At 37.4% G+C, this 25,770-nt stretch overlaps 2 protein-coding genes across 2 annotated transcripts in view; both read right to left on the bottom strand.

Moving 5' to 3' along the window:
- LOC134678388 (O-acyltransferase like protein-like) overlaps window positions 1-25,770 on the bottom strand; it is a 55,502-nt gene that overhangs the window by 4,643 nt on the left and 25,089 nt on the right. Inside the window, exons 2-6 of the mRNA XM_063536946.1 lie at window positions 9,786-9,905; window positions 5,036-5,166; window positions 4,573-4,745; window positions 2,757-2,920; window positions 1,778-1,885 (exon numbers count right to left, since the gene is read on the bottom strand). Of these exons, the coding sequence (XP_063393016.1) occupies window positions 1,778-1,885; window positions 2,757-2,920; window positions 4,573-4,745; window positions 5,036-5,166; window positions 9,786-9,905 (696 nt within the window). The remainder of the gene's footprint in view (window positions 1-1,777; window positions 1,886-2,756; window positions 2,921-4,572; window positions 4,746-5,035; window positions 5,167-9,785; window positions 9,906-25,770) is intronic.
- The window catches only part of LOC134678414 (pre-mRNA-splicing factor 38B-like), a 284,815-nt gene continuing 265,432 nt past the window's right edge, over window positions 6,388-25,770 (bottom strand). The window contains exon 8 of the mRNA XM_063536986.1: window positions 6,388-6,399. The gene's annotated coding sequence lies outside the window, so the exon portion shown is untranslated. The remainder of the gene's footprint in view (window positions 6,400-25,770) is intronic.

The following is a 25,770-nucleotide window of genomic DNA, read 5'->3' as shown; positions in this document are numbered from 1 at the left end:
GGCCACTCCAAGGGACGCAGCCATGCGGTAGAAGGAGATAGCAATATCACTTGCTCCCTCTAACGCATAAATGCGTCCCTTGGAGTGACCGGCGTTGGCCCATCGTGAAGAGGAGCCATGAGGGTCGTAGTTCTAGCCTAACCTAACCCACTCCTCAGATAGCAGTTCGGTTCTGTGCGGATCGCAGTTCGAACCTAATCAAACCCACTTTTCAAGTAGCATTTCGTATCTGTAAGGCTCGCAGTTCTAACCTAACCTAATCCTTGTTCGGTTCTGTGAGGATCGCAGTTCAAACCTAACCTAACCCACTTAATGGCGCATGTCGTGCGGTGTACGGGGGTTTAAGCGGGAGGGGCTAGTAAGATTGGCATCATCGTACTTTATACCTACATTAATTTTATGGTAGGTAATCATAGTTGTTTATTTAGTTAAGGTATCATAGTGGTTTTCTGGGTCAAGGTCCGGGTCCGAGTCCGGGTCCGAATCCGGATCCGAGTCCAGGTCCGGGTCCGAACCGGATCCGGGTCCGAACCGGATCCGGGTATGAGTCCGAGTCCCAGTCCAAGTCAAAATCGAAATTCGTAATCACCAAACGTGTACCATGCGTCATTGAAGAGTTCTGTTCTGGTCATCATCAGCAGTTCCACTTCATCAAATGCGACAGTTTTTAATGTAAATGCTTGATTTTATGATGAAAATACAAAAAAATCTATACGTATGCCTTTAATATTTGAGGAGTTCCCTCGATTCCTTATGGATCCCATCATCAGAACTCGAGCTTGACAAAAATGTGGCTTAAAAACTTAACTTGCTTAACGAACATAACGAAAAGGAAAAATCGCCAAACGTGAACTATGCGTCGTTTAAGAGTTCTGTTCTGATCATCATCAGCAGTTCCATTTCATCAAATGCAACAGTTTTTAATGAAAACGCTTGATTTTCTGATGTAAATATAAAAATCTCTATACGCATGCCTTTAAGATTTGAGGAGTTCCCTTGATTCCTCATGGATCCCATCATCAGAACTCGAGCTTGACAAAAATGTGGCTTAAAAACTTAACTTGCTTAACAAACATAACGACGAGGACAAATCGCCAACCGTGAACTATGCGTCGTTGAAGAGTTCTGTTCTGATCATCATCAGCAGTTCCACTTCATCAAATGCAACAGTTTTTAATGAAAATGCTTGATTTTCTGATGTAAATACAAAAATCTCTATACGCATGCCTTTAAGATTTGAGGAGTTCCCGTGATTCCTCATGGATCCCATCATCAGAACTCGAGCTTGACAAAAATGTGGCTTAAAAACTTAACTTGCTTAACAAACATAACGCAGAGGACAAATCGCCAACCGTGAACTATGCGTCGTTAAAGAGTTCCGTTCTGATCATCATCAGCAGTTCCACTTCATCAAATGTCACTTTTTTGGGTGTATATGCTTGATTTGTTGATAAAAACCCAAAAATCACTATATGTATGCCTTTAAGATTTGAGGAGTTCCCTCGATTCCTCATGGATCCCATCATCAGAACTGGGTTTTGACAAAAACGGGACCAATCTGTATGTATATACATTCAATCAAAAAAAGAATTTTCAAAATCGATCTAGTAATGACGGAGATATGGAGTAACAAACATAAAAAAATAAAAAAAAATAAAAAATAAAAAAAATAAAAAAAAACATACAACCGAATTGATAACCTCCTTCTTTGAGATTTGGAAGTCGGTTAAAAAGAGGAGTTCCCCTAAAATTTATTGATATTATTCTGTATACTTACTGAGTTTGAGTTGATCCTCCTGTGTGGACGATGTCTCAGACGTGAGGTGTTCCTCCGAGTTGTTTGTGTTGATCGTTATGTTGTTGTTCACGTTGTACATCGATTTGCCTGCGAACGTAACACTGGATAAGCTTATATAGTACATTGTGTATTAAGGGCGGGAAATAAGAAATTACGAACGAGTGTCAATTTTAAGCCCGACGCGAAGCGAGGGCTTAAAATGTTCACGAGTTCGGAATTTCTTTACCGCCCGTGGCACACACAATGTTTTTCATCACACTTGTAAGGAAAAAAAGGAGAATTAATAAAAACAAACTTCTGTATAAAACACTTTTCCGCCCTAGGGCGAAAATTTCAATTTCCCGCCCGCAAGCCCTACGTGTAAATAAGTGTTTTTCATCACACTTGCTCGGAAAAGATTTTTTCCGCCCTAGGGCGAAAATTTCAATTTCCCGCCCGCAAGCCCTACGTGTAAATACATCTTTTCCGAGCAAGTGTGATGAAAATAATATTAAAGTATAGTGTAGTGTCCAAGTAAAGGTGACCAAGCTCTTTGATGTACGAGGCCGGATTAAAACCCGTGATCAGCTTACGCGGCTAAGGTCGTGCCCACTAGACCACTCGGCCACGACGGCACCTTCCCTTCTCTAGTATAAGTATGCAATCATTGAAAGCCTAGGCGCCTTTGTCCAACGCCACAATAAATGGTGAGCAGTATGTGCTTGCATGTCCTATACGAATTTCTTACGGGATTAGGGTATAGCTTTAGAGTGTATAGCGAGAGATATTGCTGCCATCTATACAACTAATTAAAGTTCTTAGGTTCATTCACAAAAGACACGTGTGGTAGCCCAGTGGATAAGGCTTCAGAGGGCGTGGTGCGGGGAACCGGGAGGTAACGGCCAACTTGAAGCGAACGGATAGTAGAAGTAGGTTCTCTTGTTATAAATATTCTTCCATGATTAAAACTACAAGTAACCTTTGGCGACGTTGATAGCGTGCTGCGGGTTCAGGTCGAGCCTGACGTCCCCCTCGGAGGCCATGTTGGCTGCACGGCGGCGGCGCCTGCGCACGGCGCGCGCCAATTTCATGTCGTACGCCGTCGCGGAGATCAGCACGAGTGCCAGTACGCAGGTCACGCCGCTGGAAGAAGAAACAAACGGTTTAACACTTAACCTGTCAAGAGATTCGAATCGATACAGACCGTCCAGCACGAGTTACGTTCTCGAGCGCGAGTTCATACTTGGAGACGCGCAAGATGACTTTGACTTTATATGGAGTCGCGTGCGAGAACGCAACTCACCTATAGGTATAGAGTTAGACCAAGAAAAGTCTGCAGCGTTTTTGATAGCCTACGCAGTGCAGTAGGTATTAACCGTTTGAAGTCTCTGAAATTAAATGACGTATAAATAACACTTCCTCTGCATGGGCTATCAAAATCGCTGCAGACTTTTTTTGGTCTAACTCTATTTACTTACAAGGAGGACCGAAATCGAATTGCTTTTAAAAACTCGCTAAACAAATGTTGGTCAGTTTTAAGGAGTAGGTCGTAGGTAAGGTAACTAGAGCCTACAGATTAATTTTTTAATGCTCCTGTTACAGGTCTCACCCGGGCTATTTCTGTCCAGCGAAATAGGTATTACTTCAATATTATAATATTCTAATTTCTATAATAACCTCCCGTTTACCGTTCAATAGGCAACAACACTTTAGAAATTCTAACCATTTCCTTGTTCAAACCACCGATTGTCGTAATTCAGACCAGACTTCATTCTAACTAGTTTGGTTTATAAACCAAAATGCATGCAAATTTAGACCTTAATCACTTGGAATAAGAAATCATTTTATTTAAAATTTGTATAAAGCTAGACTACCCACTTTATACGCCAATAACACGCAAACTTAAACTTTAATCGTTTGGAATAAGAGAATGGTGAAATTACGAAACAAAGTTATGAGATGTGCAATCATTTCTGTTTTGTAAATTAAATGTGTTTGCAAAATACGTAAGTTAATAATATGTTATGGTAACATTCCATTTCTAACCGCAGCTGCACTACTAGTACTGAACGCGTCGCTGTCAATTTCGTCGTCGTGTCGTTGGAAATGGACTGTCACCGTTATTTGTAGCGGAATTTTGACAAATGATTTGCAGTTTTGTGTCAGTTTCGTTTAATGGCCCATCATATACAATTATACAGGGTGAGCATAAAATGTGATTAAAATATAAACGGTGAATTAATAACAAGGTAGTGATTATTTTCAAGTGAATAATACAAAAAGATTTAGTTAAATTTAATATTTTAAATAGATACTTCTCTCTCCTTTACTGACTAAATAGGTATGTCAAAAGGCGAAATAAAAAAAATAATTTATTTACACTGTATGTAGGTAGGCTATCGTTAACAAGTTAATAAATAGAACATATACCTACTGTGACATCATACGAGTATACTCTTAGTGACATTAAAATTTAATGCAACTTTTATAAATACAAAAGCCATTACCTAGGTAATCATATCATTTTAAAATAAAGCTATATCATGCTATAGGTAGGCTTCCTGTATCCAAAATGATTCATCATCATCATCATTTATTCATTGACTAACTTACATTAACAGATATACCAAACATGTAAGTTATAACATAACAAATTATTGTATTACTATATACTATATACATGACTAATAGGTAACACCTAATACTAAATTATGACGGTATAGTCGTGGGCGTGGAGATGTAAATAACAGTATAGAAACACAGACCTGTGTATAGAAATAAATATATATACTTACAATAAAGCCTGAAAAGTCTTATCCTCCAGAAAATTGTAGCCGCCATGGTCGGGAGAGCGCACCGCTGTGACCTTGAACTTGAGCAGCGGGGCCCGCGAGGCCTGCACCAGGGCGCCTACGGCCTCGCGAGTGCACGAGGCCGGTAGACAGAGCCCTAGGTGTACGGTACGGCGCTGAAATGATAGGATAAGGTTAAAGATCGGCCACTGCGAAATGTCATCTTGATAGAATCTGAAGCAGCCCAACTGGGGAAGTACCTTAACCTTACAGAAGACCACAGCCATAATAGCACCTGCTATTTACTCTGTAAGGTTTAGCTGATTTCTGCTGAACTGAGAGAATAAGAATATGTACTTACCTAGTCAGTTTAATCTATCTGAATCTGATCTTTGAAATTGCTTACAGCGATTCTCTAAATTTAATTACTTATTTACATTATTTTTTGTACCAAGACGTTACTCACAGTTTTGATAATATCAGGGTCGTCAGACGAGGCCGAGAGCCGCACGTTGTAGAAGGCCGCGTCGAAGGGAGGCCCAAAACCAGTCATGGAGACGTCCTCGCGCCAGTCCGCGAAGATTTGCGAACCGCTCTCTACAAACATACACTTGTTAGTATCATAAGTAGAGGATGGCAAACATTATTATTAGGGTCAATTTCACCAAACGAGCATTTTTGTCTAATTTCCATGGAATTTTGAAATACCAACATTACACAAAAAAAATTATGCTGAGAATTTGATAAAAAATATAATAAATATTAATTTTCTTATGGGATAAAAATATTCATAAAACTATAAAAGTTATTTAAATTTAAAATTTTGGTCAGGGCACGGGAATTAGTGTGTCCATGGAAATTAGATTTTACTAGGACGGAAATTAAAACACGGCACGGGAATTGTTTTCTTAACTTATTTTGGTACTTAAAACTATTATTTATGTATATTTTAATCTACAATAATATACTGCAACCATACTGAAGTGGCATCGGACATATTTACCTTCTTTAATTTTATTTTCGAACGACAAATCTACGAAAGTATGTTACACTAAAAACTACGTATTTGACTAATCCTTTCCTTTATTTTAATGGCAACTAATCTCTCTTTCTTAGTAAAATGTACATATTTCAAAACAATACTTTGAGTAGTTTCGTAAACTTGTCCGCCTTTACATACAAAACTATTCATTAAAAAGTGTCATTATGTATCTGCATGTAGATAGGTACAAGGTGTATGATCTGGTATATGGTCTTATAGGAAATGATACTAAGAAATAAATTGTGCCCCTACTTATGAGAAGAAGTTATTGTGTAAGTTAATCTGAAGAAATCGAATATGCTGCCTTCATAAATTAATAACCCAAAAAACACATATGAGGTAAGGTGGGGGTAAGACTATCACCGGGGTAAGACTATCACTTGTATGGAATCCTCATACTGTTAGTCTTGCCCCGATCAAAATAAACTAAGTTAGTCTCACCCCGCCTTACTTTACACATAGGTATACGGGGTGTCCCTGCCCTGCGGGAAAATCTTCAAAGTGTAGGTTGGTTAAGTAATTTCTTAAAAATATCATAATCTTCCTAAAAAAAGACTTGCTTACAAAATACCCCCTGGCACTGACTACAATAACCGACTTGTTTCCACATTCCATCCCAAAACATTTTTTTGTAGTAGAGTAGAAGAACTGCGTTGCGAGATTTGCATCTTTTTACATGAATTGAAATGATCCCATCTCTTTTTGTAGGCTGTCCTTCTTTTCGGGTAAACATACCCATACCATACTGATACTTTGTATATACATATCATAATACATCTTTATTCATACTCACATCGTCCATCGTAGTGTACCTTTATTTTCCCTACTAATTGTAAGAACTAAAAGGTAACGTTGTTATCGCATATATTTCTATAGGATTACAAACTTAATTATGCAGTTATCTTTAGAACGTGACTAATATTGCAGTATTATTAGATTTTTATTGGCTTAAAAAGCTAAAACCTAATTACGTTTCAAATTTGGAACTTGTGGGTATGCTAGAAGTACCTTAAAATAATATTGATTGAGAGTGATTGTGCCAGTGACAAAACTAAGGGATTTTAAAGTGTATTAATTCTTAGACTACATGCTCAAATTAAATGTTATTTAGATAGAATGTTATTGAGATTTGATGGTACGGCCGTGCCACTTTGTTTTGCTCGACTTGGCGGCGGCACTGCCGTGCCCCCAGATCCTTTGTCCTTCTTCAGGCCTCAAACTATCTCCATGCCAAATATGTATTATCAAGATGATATTGTTTCAGCGGCTTAAGCGTGACGAGATAACAGACAGACAGACAGAGATACTTTCGCATTTATAATATAGTAAGAATAGGATATATTTAATTTTTCTTGTACCTATTAGAAAAGCTAATTTATAACAACTAATCTATTAAACGAGCAATTCTTGTATATATTTCGGGGATCTCGGAAACAGCTCTAACGATTTCGATGAAATTGGATCATATATGAGCGTTTTCTGGGATGAAAAATCGATCTAGCTGCAGGTACAGGTGCATCTGCATCGATCTAGCAGCAGGTGTCTCTGGGAAAACGCGCATTTTTGAGTTTTTAGGTAGGTATATGTTTTCCGAGCAAAGCTCGGTCTCCCAGATATTTAAACTTTATACGGCTTACGCTGTCAGCTGTCAAATTTACAAAATAAAACCATTGTAAATTTGATTCATTTTGTTTCATGTAACCTTAGGTACGGGTATTATAATATGTAATAATTCCAAAAATAGTTTTATGTTTATATAATATTTTAATATTATAATATGATAAATGAATAAGGTAAGGTGGCGCAAGACTAACAGTACGAGGATTCCATACAAGTGATAGTCTTACCCCAGTGTCGTCTTACCCCACCTTACCTTACGTATTAAAATTGCCCGGGTTATTCGGGTCCACCCTGTAAGTATGTACTATAGTACTTATACTAAAAAACCGTTCATAGATTTTTGTGCATTCTCTGAGATTTCCTTAAATGTAAAATAGAAAGATATACGTCATGTTATTATTACATATAATATATATTCAATGCCAATATATATATATATATATATATATATATATATATATATATATAATAATAATAATATGACGTAAACATTGCCAATTAACTTACAGTGCCCCCAATTAAAAATTTGTTGACAATAAATGTAATACTTTCTAATTCCCGTGCCACTTAATCAGCTGTTTTAGGTAAATATTCTATGGGAATTAGGGCACGGAAATTAGAATTCGTAATAAAAAAATTCGCCAAAAATTTAAATCGTGTTTAACCAAACTGTTATGTTATCGCTTACATAAAGATACATAAAGGGCTCCTAAATATGATAATTGTTTTTGAAAAGCTATGTGGGAAATAAAATTTATAAGGGGCATCGAAATTAGAAAAAAATTGTCGCCCACCCGGATTCCGAAATACTTATGCGATTTGCTCGAACACGCCGCGGCTTGACGTACATCCGCTTGCTTTGAGAATCAGCCGAATATTGCCAGTACAGGTGAGGCGGGACACGAGGCGGTTCAGATACAGACGTCGGCTGTGAGAGCCCTTTGAGTTTTGCCGACGAAATTTTACTCGCGCGCTCGGACAAAATTTAAACTTCGATCACGAGTTATTTACCACAATGAAGTTAATAGTGTATGTGCTCAGTGATAGTAAATATCATCTAGTTTAAGTATTTGACACTAAATTAGTGATACTAATGTAGAATTTTTCGTAGGATTTTTCATTATGCTCAAAAGTAGATTCCGGACAGGGCACGGGAGTAGTAATTTGAGCCTTTAGGTATTTTTAAGTGTATTCTAAAAACCAATTAATCAGTGAATTCATATGGAACCCGGTGTGAAAGTGTGGCTTCATTATGTAAAAAAAAAATAGTAAGTATTATTTGATGCTAACCCGCGATTTTCATCACGGACAGAAAAAAAATCGTGTTCAGAAATTGACCCATTAATGAAATTATACCTTGCTCCTAACTGGGTTATTGTGCTTTATAATAGTTTTTATAAATGAATTTATAAATCATAAAGTTCTTAAGCTCGCGTTCAAAAAATCGATGTCATTGTTTCCCCTCTTTCTCAAAAATCGATGTCATTGTTTCCCCGCCATTCAAAGTAACCCCAGTTTACGGTACTAAATATTTACTTAGCTACGACTATATAATCTTATGCCATATTCGTTCACTCGTAACGGCGATTGGGTAACGAACAAACTAACTTTCACATTATTAAATGCATATTTTATTTCAGTCAGGTACTTACAACTAATGTGATTGCTTCTATACCGCCCACCAAGTAACTGAACGTGCCAATATTGGACAGTTAGGTCCCAATGATTGACGCCCGTTTGTTAGATAATTTGATAATTTTCAAGGTACGTTTTTTATCACCATTGCGATCCATAGGGCAGTTAAATTGTTAACTTTTAGTTTTAATCGCTGGCGGCCCACCATAGAAGAAAAGTAGGCAGCCAAATCAATACTTACTATTACAAAATAAATTAAAACTGTATATATTTATTTTGCTTTTAAATCTAATGAAACAAAAAAAAAAAACAACTCTGTTCTTATTCTAAGCATTTTCTAATACCTACGTATTATGAATTAATAATTAATACCTGACTATCAATAATGGGTATTGGTCATAATAGAACAATATGATAAATATTGACAGTTAATTGTAATTCGGTTAATTGTGATTTCGTTATTGTTTGTAATTCCTCTATCAAACGTAGACATCTATTATTTTATTCTGTCTAAGTAGTCTTAACGGAATACCTTAAAAACTAAAGGCCAATATACACTTACATTTGTATGTCAAAATAACGTCGTTTTATGGTGATTTGCGCCAAAACAAGTGCGGAACGTTCTAGTTGCTACCCCATAATGGACAATGTGATCACTAACTGTTACCGTGATTAGACACATATCGTTGAGACACTTTCAGAGCTCTGCAGAACCATTTCAGTAGTTGTTATGGCTCCTCTACACGATGGGCCAACGCCGGCCACTCCAAGGACGCATTTATGCATTAGAGGGAGTAAGTGATGACTGCGTCCCTTGGAGTGGCTGGCGCTGGCCCATCGTGTAGAGGAGCCACTAGGTACCCAGTAATGGACGCAAAGCTGACAAAGCTGGTGCCCAGTAATGGACACGAGTACTCACTGTTCCTGTGTTTGGACACGGCGTGTCGTTCGTTGAGGACGTGGCAGAGCTCCGCGGAGCCAGTCCAGTAGTTGTTTCCCCAGTAGAACATGGCAGTGTAGCGGCCGCTTGCGTCCTCCACTGTGGACAATGAAATAAATATTATAGGGCATTTTTACTCAAATTGACTAAGCCCCACGGTAAACTCAAGAAGTATTAGTAGGTAAGTAGCTTGTATTGTGGGTGCTCAGACAACGATATATACATAATATAAAAAATACTTAAATACGTAGAAAACAACCATGACTCGGGAACAAATATATGTACTTATCATCATATAAATAAATGCCCTAACCAGGATTCGAACCCAGGACCATCGGCTTCATAGGCAGGGTCACTACCCACTAGGCCAGACCGGCGTCTAAACAATTCAAATCGTCGGTCGTTGAAATAATTCAATAAAACACAAATATTATTGTTTCCTATGTTACCGCCGCCGTTGGGAGAGCTTAAATTCCACTACAGAGAAATACTGCCCTATTCGAACTTCAAGATGATTCAAGAGACGACACGTACTAGATCCATTCTATATACGTTATAGTTTAGATATCAACTAGTTCTCTTTTGCAGCGCAATACGGGCAACCAATGTCACTTTTACGTTAGATAGAGTAAGATAGCTATTATATGTGAATTGGATCTCTAAGTCATATCCTGTGGAAATCGTTCAAGAGTATCTCCAGAATAGCGCAAATGTCAAATTTGACAGGTTCGATCTTAAACATATCGTTATCGTATCTTGGTGATGTCTAAAAGATATCTAATAGATGTCTATTTCAAAATTCGAATCGGGCCCATAAGTAATTAAGCTTCTAAGAGTGTTCACTCTAATAAGTGGTATGGAAAGTATGGTAAAGTGTATTAATTATAAATAAGTGCCTAGGTACTTAATTAATGCTTGTTAAGCTCATATCATATTTATTACAAACAAGTCTTCACCAAGCATCCTTTATCGCGTAAATACCGGGTGTGGCCTATAACATGAGCAAATTATTAAAACATAAATTGTACTCCTCAGACGGTGACACTTTTGTTCAAGAACTTTAAAAATTTATGAAGTATTTAGATTCCCTATTTTTCATACAAAATAAATATTATCTTCAATGGACGCCATCGCCACGCCATATCATTGTGATTGACGTTGCTTGTCACGCCTTAAACATAATAAAATTCGCAATACATTGCGTCTTAGAATAAACTTTAAAGTGCATTAAAAATCAAACCACAAGTTATTTTTAAAGTTGCTGAACAGTTCGTCAGTATGAGGAATTGAGGAGTACAGCCTACAGTTTAATTTTTTTGCTCGTATTACAGGCCAAACCCGGTATAGTGAATTTAAATACATCCTGACGTTTCGAAAGATCCAGCGTTCGGGGTCAACGAGAGACTACAATCTTATAGTTATTAAAAAATACATGCAAACAATTATTTACAAATATTTTTTTGTGATTGTTAACCGCCTCAGTTGTCTAGTGGCCAACTTGTCAACTACGCAACGGTTAAGGTCACCATATCAAAAGTTTCTCCTAAAACACCTTTCAGGGCCCTTTAATAGTACCTCTCGAGACGAATGTCGGTCCCTACGATTGTTGATTTTTATACCGAGTAGCGCTCACGTAAAGTGTTTATTAGATATTTTTTTGACGTTTATTGTACATTATTATTTTAGTATTTATTTATTCATACTTTTTTAGGGTTCCGTACCCAAAGGTTAAAACGGGACCCTATTACTAAGACTTCGCTGTCCGTCCGTCCGTCCGTCCGTCCGTCTGTCACCAGGCTGTATCTCACGAACCGTGATAGCTAGACAGTTGAAATTTTCACAGATGATGTATTTCTGTTGCCGCTATAACAACAAATACTAAAAACAGAATAAAATAAAGATTTAAATGGGGCTCCCATACAACAAACGTGATTTTTGACCAAAGTTAAGCAACGTCGGGAGTGGTCAGTACTTGGATGGGTGACCATTTTTTTTTGCTTTTTTTGTTTTTTTTTTTTGCATTATGGTACGGAACCCTTCGTGCGCGAGTCCGACTCGCACTTGCCCGGTTTTTGACGTTTATTGTACATTATTATTTTAGTATTTATTTATTCATACTTTTTTAGGGTTCCGTACCCAAAGGTTAAAACGGGACCCTATTACTAAGACTTCGCTGTCCGTCCGTCCGTCCGTCCGTCCGTCCGTCCGTCCGTCCGTCCGTCTGTCACCAGGCTGTATCTCACGAACCGTGATAGCTAGACAGTTGAAATTTTCACAGATGATGTATTTCTGTTGCCGCTATAACAACAAATACTAAAAACAGAATAAAATAAAGATTTAAATGGGGCTCCCATACAACAAACGTGATTTTTGACCAAAGTTAAGCAACGTCGGGAGTGGTCAGTACTTGGATGGGTGACCGTTTTTTTTTTGCTTTTTTTGTTTTTTTTTTTTGCATTATAGTACGGAACCCTTCGTGCGCGAGTCCGACTCGCACTTGCCCGGTTTTTATATTAAGCCCAACTAATGAAACTTTAAGGAACTGTCATAACCATGTTTCGACGAGAGTTACATTTAGTCAACTTGTTTGTGAAACTTTTGCTTAACAGTACAATATCGGAACAATGCCCGTATATATGTAATATTACGAGTGTAACCTGCAATGCGATTGTGTCATGATACATTGTCTTGGGATCCGTTCTGGCCAGCAATTTTATACATAAGTATAGGAATGAATTTAATTTCTGTGCCGTTTTCAAACCAGAGGCTCAGACGTATTATATATTACTAGCGACGCACGGGTTAACAAATTACCTATACACAAACCTTCCTCGCGAATCTCTCTATTGATAGGTGAAGACCGCATGAAAATTCGTTCGATAACTATTCACTGTTCAGTTTATCGCGAACATAAAAACACACAAACAGACAGAGGCGGCGGGGGACTTTGTTTTTTTATAAGTACGGCTACCATCAGTTTGGCATTGACATAAACGTTATCGTGAACGTTATTTTACTTTCTATAGGTATATCTCTTTCGCACTAATATGTCAGTAGTAGCGAGATGCATAAAAAGTAAATAACGCACACGATAGCGTTTATGTAATTTACTTGCTATATACATATATCTTTCGCACTAATATGTGCGTATGTACGAGCGAGATGCATAGAAAGTAAATTACGTTGACGATAGCGTTTATGTCAATGCCAAATTGATGGTAGCCGTAAAGGTATAGTGATAGTGATGATGTTAACCAGATAAGTCGTATCTGTCATTTCGATACATTATGTATACCTATTTACTTTTTGATTGGCCTTGTCATCTTGACCACGGCCCCAGGTTAATCCGTATATAAGCAATAAGCAGTAAGGCGTGTATTAATTATAATAATATTCGAATATACGCACGTACCTACGTATATTCATCGAAAAATATAACCCACCAATTTTGGGCAACGAATGAACCCACCATTAAACTGTCCAATAAAGGCCAAGACAATCATCGAAAACTTATTATCGCCAAAATATATTATCTTGATACCGTCAACATGTCTTTAAGTGCACTTCCTGTCTCTTTGAAGGGACTTCCGTGTCCTCAAGACTATAAAATAGTACATTTCGATGCTAGTGCGGAAGGTATGTCATTACTTTAAGAATGACATTTCCGCACGTGTATCGAACGACGTTTTTTAATACAGTTGCGAAAAAATAAGAAAAACATTGTTAATCGTACACTAAACAAAAGTGGTAACAGTGACAGCTCGGTTAGACGTCGTCTTTAAGTATATTATATCTATGGGCGTTTGGCAGCTATTCCGTTCCATTCAGTCAACTTATTAAGAACGGAATTTTCAATATTGAATATTAAAAAATAAACGTGTTATAATGATGAAGAGGTAAGTAATTAAATATGAAATATGTAATATTTTTCGTATTCTTACATTAACGATAGGTTTTTATGCTGATTACGACGTTTAAAGGAAACTAATATTAACACTCATCAATAAGTAGTCGTGAATTGGAACAAGTATAAATTTAAAAAAATTGGAAAAGTAAAAAGCACTAGTTCGAGATAACCAACTTTCCGCACGCTAAACAGCTACGTAAAGTAGCACTTTTTGAGCAACTGTATTAAAAATATATTTAAAGTAATTTATAGGACAACCACCAGCGTGTATGAGGAATGTTATGAATTATGAAAGTGAAGGAAGCGAATAAGGTATGTTAGGATCGTAGCAAGTGGAAATCGGTGGTATCTGCTTACCCCACCGGGAAATAGGCGTAAGTATATGTATATGTATAAAGTTAGACCATATAAAGTCTGCAGCGATTTTGATCTCTTGAATCTTCTATGAAATTATGACGTATAAATAACACTTACACTGCGTGGGCTATCAAATCCGCTGCAGACTTTTATTGGTGCGACTATATCAGCCTGTCAGTTGTTTAGAGCTGTCAAATTATGCTTCTGTAACTGATAGGCGGACATCGATATCGTCCGGTGGAGTCGGCGGACTGGTAATCAGTGGGCCTCTTAAGATTTAATTTCCGTATCATTTCATACTTTGTCACAGTGACGATAGTATGAGGTCCCTGGCGACATCCATATTGATTGTCACTGCTGACGAGGTACGAAACGGTACTGAAATGAAATTCCTTGACCGTAGGTACCTTAGCCCTTATCGAATGATAAAGAGCGATGTAAAAGTGGTCGGAACAAAAGAAGGTCGACTGGTGACAAATCATTAAAGAACGGCTTATTTAGAGGTAGAGGTTAAACACAATCGGCCGTTAAGGTGAAGGAAGGTTAAAAAGAGATATTGGTATAATTCAATACTAAATATTATTATTGGACAATTTTACACAAATGACCTAGTCCCAAGGTTAGCTAAATAATGCTTGTGCTGTGATACGACGATATGTATAATAGATTGATATAGACAATTAGACAATATCCATAGCTCACGATTAAATATCTGTGATACACCCAAATACGGATAACATATGATGGTCGATGATCGTTCTTGTCTACGTGACAGCGTGATAAACCAGTATCCGTCAATTTCAATCGCGCTCGGTTAATAATTTAATAAAGCCATCCATAATAGGCTGGATTTGAACTCGGTATAAGTATGCACTCGTATATCGCTAACGCTTGTGTACAATTCTGGCATCATTCGCGTGCTCGAATATCAATATTAGCACGAGTAGTTTAAACAGCAACTTTTCCTCCTTGTAAAACAAAAAGCTATTGTTCAATTGAAAATATAAGCGTAATAAGTCAAAACATCATAATAATATAGGTACCTATCTCAAGTTCAATCAACTTTGTGGCTTTCCATCAGAGTAGCGTCCTTATGAATGAATGAATATGAATATGAATATGAAGTTCATTCATTTGTGGATGGATAAGTTTCTCACATCATTTCCACTGAACATATTAAGTTATAATGGCAGTCATTGCACGTCTATTACATGTCAAGCCAACAAGGTATGAGTAACATAATATATTATATTAGTGTCGTGCAAGGCCACACAAACAAATTGCTACATCGTCGTTTCTCAATAGTTTATTAGGATAAATTATAAACATAAGTACTGATGTGGTACTATATACTATACTAAAATAAATTTGGTACTGGTAATTAACGTAATGTGTGGATGTTCACCCCATAAGTATGTAGGTTAAAAATGGCCCTCACTAAAAACAAGACCGAAGTGATCCCATAAGTGTTCCGTAAACAAAGTTTTGTAAGGAACACTAATAACGATCCCAAAAAGTAGGGGGTAAACAAACCTTCGCAAAATAATTAAAAATATGAAGTGCGCATAAGGAAATCGATCATTACGCTCTAGGGCGATAATTAACGAAATGAGTTGACCTCCGGCAAGTGGGTCATTGTGGTGCAACGCTCCGGAATTAAATGTCAAGTGTCATTTGGACCGATTTTTAGGGTTCCGTAGCCAAAATGTCAAAACCGGATTTTTTATAATTTCGTGACAATCCATCGGTCTCTATGATGTCACAGCCATTTTACTTGGAAATTATAAAATACATATTTTAAACAAACTGGGAACGTACCTAGGTGTTAATATTTAATAAAAAATATATAAGTTAGGGGGACCTCCATACATGTCACTAAACGTGAAATTATCTTTACCTCTGCAGCTCGGACTAGGTACTTTGCTGCTTAAAAACAGTGAGCAAAATGCTATTTTGCCAACCATCATTCGACGCGAGAGTTATATCGAGTGAATCCATGACCTTGGATCGGTTCTATTAGGCAGTGCGCATTCTGTTCCTTACATGATTCATGAATGACCGTACGCGCAACCCACTTCCCCACTTGCGAGACGGATGCATATAGTCAATAGGCGACGCGTCTTGCCCAATATATGGACATTTTATTACTATTTGTGTAGGGTTGGCACTGTGAGTTGCGATTATTTACTACAAAATTAAATACTTATACTGACTTAATAATATTTTATGTGGCTGCTACACAATGAAAGAATGTTTTAATGCCTTATTATGTAGTATTACATTACATACACGGCTTTATCTACACACACTATAAATATAAAGTCTCTATGATGTGTTCAGAAACCGCCATTGATGAAATTGTTTGCAAATAAAAAAATAATAACGTTCTAAATATTAAATGAACATTTCATTCGAATTTGATTTATAATGTTTTATAGTTAGTACATATTAATGATCGTTGGTATAATGAAAAAAATAGTATTTTTGATTCGGTCGCAACGCTCAAGAATCTACTTTTTAAATTAATTTTGGAATCTTTTGCTTGCTTGGGTTTTATTTAGCACGAGGAGTTAAGACAACTTTGCCCATTTATAAAAGCAATAACTTAGATCGCGCTGCACACCCTGCCAAGAGTGGCAAGTTACGTTATAAGTGACGCAAACTCTCTCGGACTCAGAACGGACAGCCGGCAAGGTCGCTAACGAAATGTCGAAATATGCGCACCAAAATATATTTTGATGTGCATTTCCTGTTTTCTATTTACAAATGGTTAGATGTGGTAATGTGTTTTTCTACACAACAGTTTGGGAAGGCTCTCTTTGTACCTTCTTCAAAATAGAGTAAGAAAGTTGCATTTTATCCACAAGACTGGCAAAGTAATTTCATGAATGCAAATTTTGAGTGGTTTCCTCATGTTGGCTGGTGGAATCAATTTAAAAGTGATGATGTTGAATGAGAAATAACTGATTGCGTTAATTTGGATTTGAATAATTAACTAGTTCATTATTATTTAACGTTAATAATTTTGTTATAATCCTCAGAAAGGTATGTGTTTATAATCCTCATACCTTCGAACCACTCGTTACGCTCGGATATTTTGGAATCTTTCGCGTGCTCGGGTGCTATTATTACGAGTTAAACAACTACTTTGCCCCGTTATAAAACCAATAACATTGATCGCGCTGCACACCCCTAGCAGGTTACGTTATAGTGATGCAAACACTCTCTCTAGGATTCAGATCAGGCAGTCGGCAAGGTCGCATGTTACGTTACGCATGCGCCAACGAAATGCTGATGTGTTCAGCCACAGAATAAATAATAGTACTGCCGTACAGAAAGAAAACTTCCTACAAAACCGAAGTTTGACAACGGTTCGGGGTCGAATCATGCTGTCCCTTTCTAATATATGGCACTATCCCTTTCGGCTATTTAGGGTTGTCAAATTCAAGTGATTATCTTATCTGTTGTCGTGCACGCAAAAGGAAGTCAAGTGGTGCCAACCCTAATAATTGCTCGGAGCAATGCTAAGCCGAGCGAGTTTGGCCGAAGTCAGGAGTTTCGCACCCCTGGTTCAGCACGAATATGTTGGTCGTTCTTGTCAACGTGGCATCGTGATAAAACGGTGTCCGTCACTTTCTATTCCGTGGTGTTAAAAAGTGACAGTTATTTTATCACGTGGATAAAGCCGTCCATAATAGGCACGCAGGAATAGAAGCAGTTGTTTTGATTTTGAATTTGGGACCTTTAGTTACACATTGACAGTTCAGAATTAGGCAGGCATAGCGTCAGGCAACGAATGTTCAAAAAAAGTTGTAGAGGGAAATGCTTGGAACAAAATTTTTGACTCCGTAACTTTGTTTGGACTAGTTAGGAACTTAAGAGGTGAACATATCAAAAGTCCCCGGCCGTAGTCCTTGAGCCGCGAAACTGTGCATCTTAGCGACATGGCCACTTAAAATACAAAATGGAAGTTAATTTAATTTGTCACAAGTTTTTCTACCTATCTCATGAATAGTTTTTGAGTTATCCACTCTTGGAAGTTAATTTGGGTTTGCAATTAGGGTTACCAGATGACAGGAATTTTCCTAACATGTCAGGAATTTTGGCCTTTTGTCAGAACTTTGTGTGACGGAACACGAAAATGTCAGGATTTTTTTAAACTGATAGATTTTTTTATAAAGTACCTTTTTTAAATTAATCGAAAAATTTGTAAAAAATAATAAATGAGATCCACTCCACTTATCAAATAAAATAATGTAGGTAAAAATCTTGTTTAATCGAAGTAAACTTATCTTCTTCGGATATCGGCTCAATCGGATGACCCCCCGTGTCGTCGTCAAAAATAACAATGTCAGGAAAAATATTCGGAAATCAGGAATTTTGTCAGGAAATTCTAAATTTGTATCTGGTAACCCTATTTGCAATTTTATCTTGATATTATGTATACATTAGTGAAGCTGCTAGGCCGTGTTTGGTATCGTTTCCGTATGAATCGGGGGTGCTAAATACATTTAATGGTATCACATTGACACATTACCACATTAAAAATGGTATCACATTAAAAATCAAATTTAACAAAATACTTTTTTTTAAACTCGTTTTGACGTTTAAACCGCTGACCCTATTTCGTTGAAATTTAGTATAAAAATAGTTTGAGTCCTAAGACAGGCCATAAGATAATTTTTATAACCAAAATCATATTTTGATTAAAAGTGGGGTGGAAGTTGTATGGGGAATCAATAACCGCTGAACCGATTTAGATGTAATTTGGGATGGTAAGGTAGACTGGGTACGGTTATGCCAATTTTAGATCCGTATAGTTTCGATGTTATAACAACTGTCACTACCGTACCCTGGCACAACCGTATCCAGTCTACCCTATACATCTTTGATTTAGTTGAAAATGATACCAAAGACGTATAAGGTCCCGAATAACTGTCAGGGAAAATAAGTCTTCTTTTACTGTAACAGAATAGCTGTAATAAATCTTTATGTATACTTTATATCGAGAGTTGTCAAAGACGTTCGCTCTATCATGTCGTTATCACGTACTCGTGACAGCACCTGTGCCCGCGTTTCGGGTGCGATTACAGAACACGTTACCCAACAGACGCCCGGCACAATGTTGACATTGCAGTGGTACAAGTCACGAGACGCAGGCGAAAGGGAGAGAGATAGCTCGCTCTCTCTTACCATGTGCCCTGACACCAGAGGCCCTAACCGCGAACCACGTTCGACGTGTTGCCGCCCTGTCACACTTACGTACGAATTTACAAGTGCGACAGAGGCAAGACGCAAAACCAAGCTTGAATTTTCTCAAATATTACATCCTTATACTTCTCGCGTCGAATGATGGTCTTTATGACTTTATTTTATCAGAATCTCTTGCACTTGAAGCATAAGAAACCTTCTGCGTGGAAAACCACACTTAATATTTAATTAAGTATACAAAATTTGCAAAAAATGTCAACGAACAATTTACATGACAGGTACTTCATAATAAATTGAACTCTACTATTGTGGTATTAATGTGTAGTGAACGGAGAATTAATCTTGAAACGCGTTTAACCACCATTTTTAAAACAACGGCCGGTAGTCCACGTGCTACTTGGAAAGTCCAGCTATCGCTTTACAAGAGCTAATAAAATCACTGTCTTGTACTAACCGTACAATTTTAGTCGTATTTAAACCTCGTAATACCTACCTTGACACTTGCGAAATAGTCTCACTTTACTGAAGCCACTTAATTTTAAAATAATGATAACTACATCCAAATCGAACCGACATTTTGGATGTACCGTAAAACGGGGTGAGTAGGTTTTGCGGGGGAGGTGGGTTATGAATGGGGAGAGAAGGTTTGAGAGGAGGGCGAGAAGGGATTTTAGGGCTACTGCTACAAAAATAATGTATTCCAATTTAAAATGGAGCTATACTAATACGCATAATAAAAAAAAAATCGACCCAACAATCTTCCAAAATCACCTTTGTATGAAATACCCTCTCACCCCAAATACAAGGCACTACGGGGTGAGGTGGGTTTTCCTCTTTATCGTCAAAGTTACGAAATGGAACTACCCAAAATAAAATAAAAACTAAAATACAAACGTCCGGAACACTCATTATATACACCATTCAGTTATCATATGTAAAAATAAAATGTTATCGAGGTTTGAATTTCAGTTACTCACCCCATTTTACGGTACATAGGATCCTACATCCGACATCAGACATTGTGAAAACGCTTTGCGATGGCATTGTAACCTTCTTACATAACTTTATCTATGAATATTAAATGTTTGCACTAACTGAGGTCAGTGTGGAATCAGGTTACATACAAACATAAATAATAGTTTGTTTACCACAGATGCCATTGAGGATTTACAAACAACAAAACGGTCTCCTTTTACATAACATATTATGTTGATATTGCAAAAAAATAAACAAGTTTCATGGTCGAAAGGAAATAAGGAGATAACGTAGGTAGAGTTAGACCGATATAGTTAAATCGATCGATTGATTATATATATAATTTATAAACGAAATCTATTTAGTTAGGTAGAGTTAGACTAAGAAAAGTCTGCAACGATTTTGATAGCATAATACGCATTGCAAGAATTGCCCGTTTAAAGCTATAAGATTCGCGTGCTATGATAACTACCTGGATGCTGGATGCTCAATAGCTAGAGTCAGACCAAAAATAGTCTGCAGTGGATTTGATAGTCCACGCAGTGAAAGTGTTATTTCAAACGTCAAACTTCTATGAAATTATGACGTATAAATTACACTTGCACTGCGAGGGGAGACATTGGCGTTTCTTTCACTACGGAGCGTAAACGATTGGCATCTTGGGTAGGCACCCCGACATCATTTAAAAGACAACGTTCTAATTGGCCCATAAATCTAGTATAAAATACATAATTATGTATGTTAGTCTGTAAGATATTTGTAAGTTTGTTGCCTGAATTAAATTTCTAATTCAAATTAATTTGACTGGATCAGGCATGAGTGATGGAAGGAAATGACCGAATGGGATAGTCTTAGGTATGTAGGTATCTTTCAATAGGAGTAGCAGAGAAAGCGCTATTATTGTTTATCCTTGTTACAGTTTCACATTTTTTACCCCACCGTAAATTTAGTATGGATTATATGTGGGCAACAAATAAACTCGACCAATCATAGTGTCGCATTGCGTATGTTCTGTCCCTCACGGAGACACGCATAATATCACATCTATAGGATCCTACCATCTATGAATTGGCCCCATAATCGCTGTCGCTTATCCCTTGCGCCGTGCGCCTGCACAGCGTATTGCGCAACCCGCTTTCTCCGTCGCAACGCGGGAAAGTATTGTCTCAACTGGGACAGGACAGGACCGCTCATATTCATAATGCATATGTTAAGGTAAGGTCAGGTCGGAATGGCGTGCGTGAATAATTATAATAATAAATGAATAAGTAAGTGTTGTTATATTTTACTTTTATACTCACATTGTAAAATCCTAACCTAAGACCCTAATTGAATAAAGGAAATGAATATATATTAACCACTGAACATATTTGTGCCATTTACAATCAAGACTAGTCCGATAAGTAAGCCCATTAAGGCTTGATAATATATAAATATATATAAACACATATACCTACTTAAAAATCTAGAGATCAATCAAATATACAAGTAAATAGAAATACAACATTCGCAACATCTAGTACATATTACCAAAATAAACATTGCTTGAAGCTAAACATAAAAATATAATATTTAAATATTGCATTGCCATAGTTATGTAATTATTACTACAAAATAATTCTGGTTAATATCAATTCGCCTTGCAACGTCTTTTGCCTTATATCTATTGAATAACATAAATATATAGAATGCATTTAAAATAAAAATATCCAGATTCAAGGTTGAGTGAATATAATTTGTTTACAAACAAAATATATACAGTGGTATTACTAAAATAAATTAATATTCACAGTTTAAATATCTATCTAAAGTATAGGGACGCTATTAAGCACCAAGAATTTCGTTCATGGACCCGCTTGTTTTTTACTCCTAACTTTATTACGCGCGTAATCTTAAAGATATCTTATTGATACGGTTTAACACCCCCTGGCACCCCTAAAATAACCGACTTGGATTCACATAACATCTCGAAACTTATTTGTAGTAGAAGAATTGCATTGCGAGACTTGCATCTTTTTTTACATGTAATGTTTTTGATGGTTATATTGTTGTCCTGTCGATGTTGGCGGCGGTAAATGTCAATTTTGTAAGTATACCAACTCAAACTTACGTACAGTACTACGAGCGAAATGCACGTCACGCGTTACTGGCAACACTTAGATATCATTTTGATATCACAATGGATTGAATTGACCTTTATGACGCAGCAAAATGACAAAACTTATATTTTTTGTAAACTAACCATGTATTGTCAAGGAATTTTCAGTACCATTACGTACCTTGTCACAGTGACAATATTATGAGGTCTCTAGCGACTTTCAGTAATTGATTACCACTGTGACAGGGTAAAATTCTGTGTCCCTAGTGAAAAAAGGTATAAGTCTCGAGCAGCGCAGTTGTAAATGGGTATAAGTTCCAAGTAACACCTGTGCCCTTTTACTCCTAAGCTGCGTGAGACTTGTACCCTTTTTCACTAGGGCCACAGAATTATACAAAATGGTACAGAAATTAAATTCTTTGACTGTACTTAATTCATACATTTCGCGTAACACTGAATTGAGCAATCAGCTTTTTTACGATCATTGCTACCTAACCATAAACCTCTTTTACGTGGTAATTGAGTAACAATAGCCAGGTAAACTAACTGGCTTCTATGGTTAAAGTCTTAGGGTTGAATATGCCGTGGCATTTCTTGTTTGACAGTTAGTTCTGAGCATTTGTTGCGACATGTCACTTTCTTTATGCACTATGACTGTAATTGAAATGTTCGCCATCAATCAAGCTAATCATGAGGCCATTTCGCACGTACTTCTGAGTATTCTGACGCCGAAATGATATTATTTTGTCCGTACAAGTACGAGTGGAATGTACGTGCGAATGATAACAAAATGACGTAATTTTGATACTTATTGAAATTAATATTGTATTAGCTTTTACAATATTGCATTCGCTTTCCTTTATACGATAAATCATGTTTATTACGAGTTTTAGAGCAGAAAAGGAGTTGGAAACCAACTTAGGGCCACTACCAACCAGACTAAGGACGCTAAGCACGAAGAATTATCGTACAATGATTCCCCCTGTTCCCATCTCTATCACACTCGCATAATTACATAATATATTGTTGCCGACTTGCACAGTTTCATTGACCGGTACAGCAAAATAATTATGAATGAATGAACCTTAAAGCTAGCATACATATTATATAAAAATATATTTTAAAACTCAACACTACAAATACCGACACTGCGATAATACCGCAATACGCAACCCCGTAGAGTTAAGGATGACGCACGTCGCACGTTAGACCGGGCAGACTGTGGGCCGGGGGGACTGTGGCTTTCCATAGAAAACGAAGCTCCGGAAGCTCCGACCCGACACGGCCCGGTCTAACTTGAGTCATCCTTTCAGCGTGTGCGATATACACGTGGATCAATGTACTAAATTCTACGTAGCGTCCTTACTTCAGGCTAAACTAGCCGTTAATGTTCGTATTAAAGTTCTCAGATATTCTCCGACTTGAAGGCTTATTACTCATTTTAATACGAGAATGCGAAAATGACGGTCATTAATGTCATTATGTATTTCGCAAGGGTTCGGAAACGTGAATCTTATTCCGACCGCCCAAAACACTGACGAGAAAAGGACTCAAAGTTTATAAAGAACTTGAATCTATTTAAACGGCCCGAAAGCCCAATTTTTACTCACATTTTGACATCAAAATGTTATCTAAATGATGTTGTTTTTTGCTGTCTTTCGTCCGTGCGCTCGCGCTAATGCCGCCAATACAATGACATGTAGATAAAGATACCGGAAAGTACGAGCGAAATACACAAGCGAACGATAGCAAAATGACATCATTTTGATGTGTAAATGTAAGTTTCAATTCAGACGCACACGATTGTGCATTCCAACTGCTGCTAATAATTCTATTTTCCGTGTTTATATTATTTTTCTGTTATTTACTTATATTGCGAAAATTCGTTTTTCGTTTCGGTTTGATTGGTCCAATCTATTATGGTAAAAAATTTTCAGTTTGACCTACTTAAGAGTCTGTGCGGAAAGAGAAGAGTTGTTGAGCCGAATACATTCCACGACTCTTCTCTTTTCGAATAGACCCCATAGGATGACGTACACCTGTCATCTCCATATAATTTGTAATCTACATTGTATATAATTTGTAAACGCCAATACACGCAAAATTGTATTGAAAAGACAGGTGTCATTCTAGCCTTCTAGTTTTAAATACATTAAGGATGACTCACGTTAGACCGGGCCGTGCCCGGGCCGGAGCTCCCGGAACTAACTTTTCTATGACATGACAGGCGATCACGTGATGATTTCCATATAAAACGAAGCGCCGCCGGGCCGGACACGGCCCATTTACACTGGTGACCACGAGAGCTAAAGTGGTATGCGCTCGCGCACCCAAACGGAATACAGACGGCCTGGGGTTGGGACCTTCGGCATCTAGGCGGAAACTGATGTGGGTCGAGGCCCTGTAATATATACCGTGAGATCCGATGACCCGAATGGCAAAAACCATAGATATTAATGTACAATGTAATATTTAAAAAAAAGTAGGTACATACGACCTATGTCAATTATTTCTTTAGGATCATACTTTAGACAATATACCTATATTCGGTAAACATACAATATTAATATCTAGAGAGGAAAGTGGGGACTACGTTTGTATGAAGAAGCGGTCGTCGCTGTTTCGCTTAATTATATTTTTAGTATAATGTAACTAAGAGAAAAAGATTAAGTACTAGTAACTTTAATCACGTTCGAGTGGTGCACGCGCAGTGAAATCTCACTTATCGGCAGGTTCCACATCCGCAAGAGGTTCTTAGCCTTCTGTACCTAGGGCCCTTACATTGCTAGACTCTGTAATTATAAGATGTAATGTTTTGAAAAGATGTGTCCCGCCGAGTTTCTTGCCGGTCCCATATTGGGAGACCCTCCTCCAATTTAGGAGGGATTATCTTCTTGGGTCAGAGGTGGGTTAGAGCCGGTGTAGCTTTATTTGACGTTCAAGCGCATTGTAACATGCATCTACTTAAAAAAAATCTTTAACTTCATCCGTTCCATTTTAATTTATAATACTACTGCCGTCAGGTACATCTAGTACCGTAAATAACGGGGTGAGTAGGTTTCGGGGAGAGTTGGGTTATGAATGGGGAGAGAAGGTTTGAGAGGGGGGTGAGAAGGGATTTTAAGGCTACTGCTACAAAAATGACGTATTCCAATTTAAAATGGGGCTATAGTAATACGCATAATAAAAAAATCGATCCAACAATCTTCCAAAATCACCTTTGTATGAAAAACCCTCTCACCCCAAATACGAGGCACTACGGGGTGAGGTGGGTTTTCCTCTTTATCGTCAAAGTTATGAAATGGAACTACCCAAAATAAAATACAAACGTCCGAACCACTTATTATATACACCATTCAGTTTTCACATGTAAAAATAAAATTTTGGGGAGGTTTGAAAGTCAAATTTCACCCAAC

This window comes from Cydia fagiglandana, chromosome Z (assembly GCF_963556715.1).
Source record: "Cydia fagiglandana chromosome Z, ilCydFagi1.1, whole genome shotgun sequence".
Lineage (NCBI taxonomy): Eukaryota > Metazoa > Arthropoda > Insecta > Lepidoptera > Tortricidae > Cydia > Cydia fagiglandana.
The sequence above is the reverse complement of the archived record's forward strand: the minus strand, read 5'-3'. Positions and strand labels throughout refer to the sequence as shown.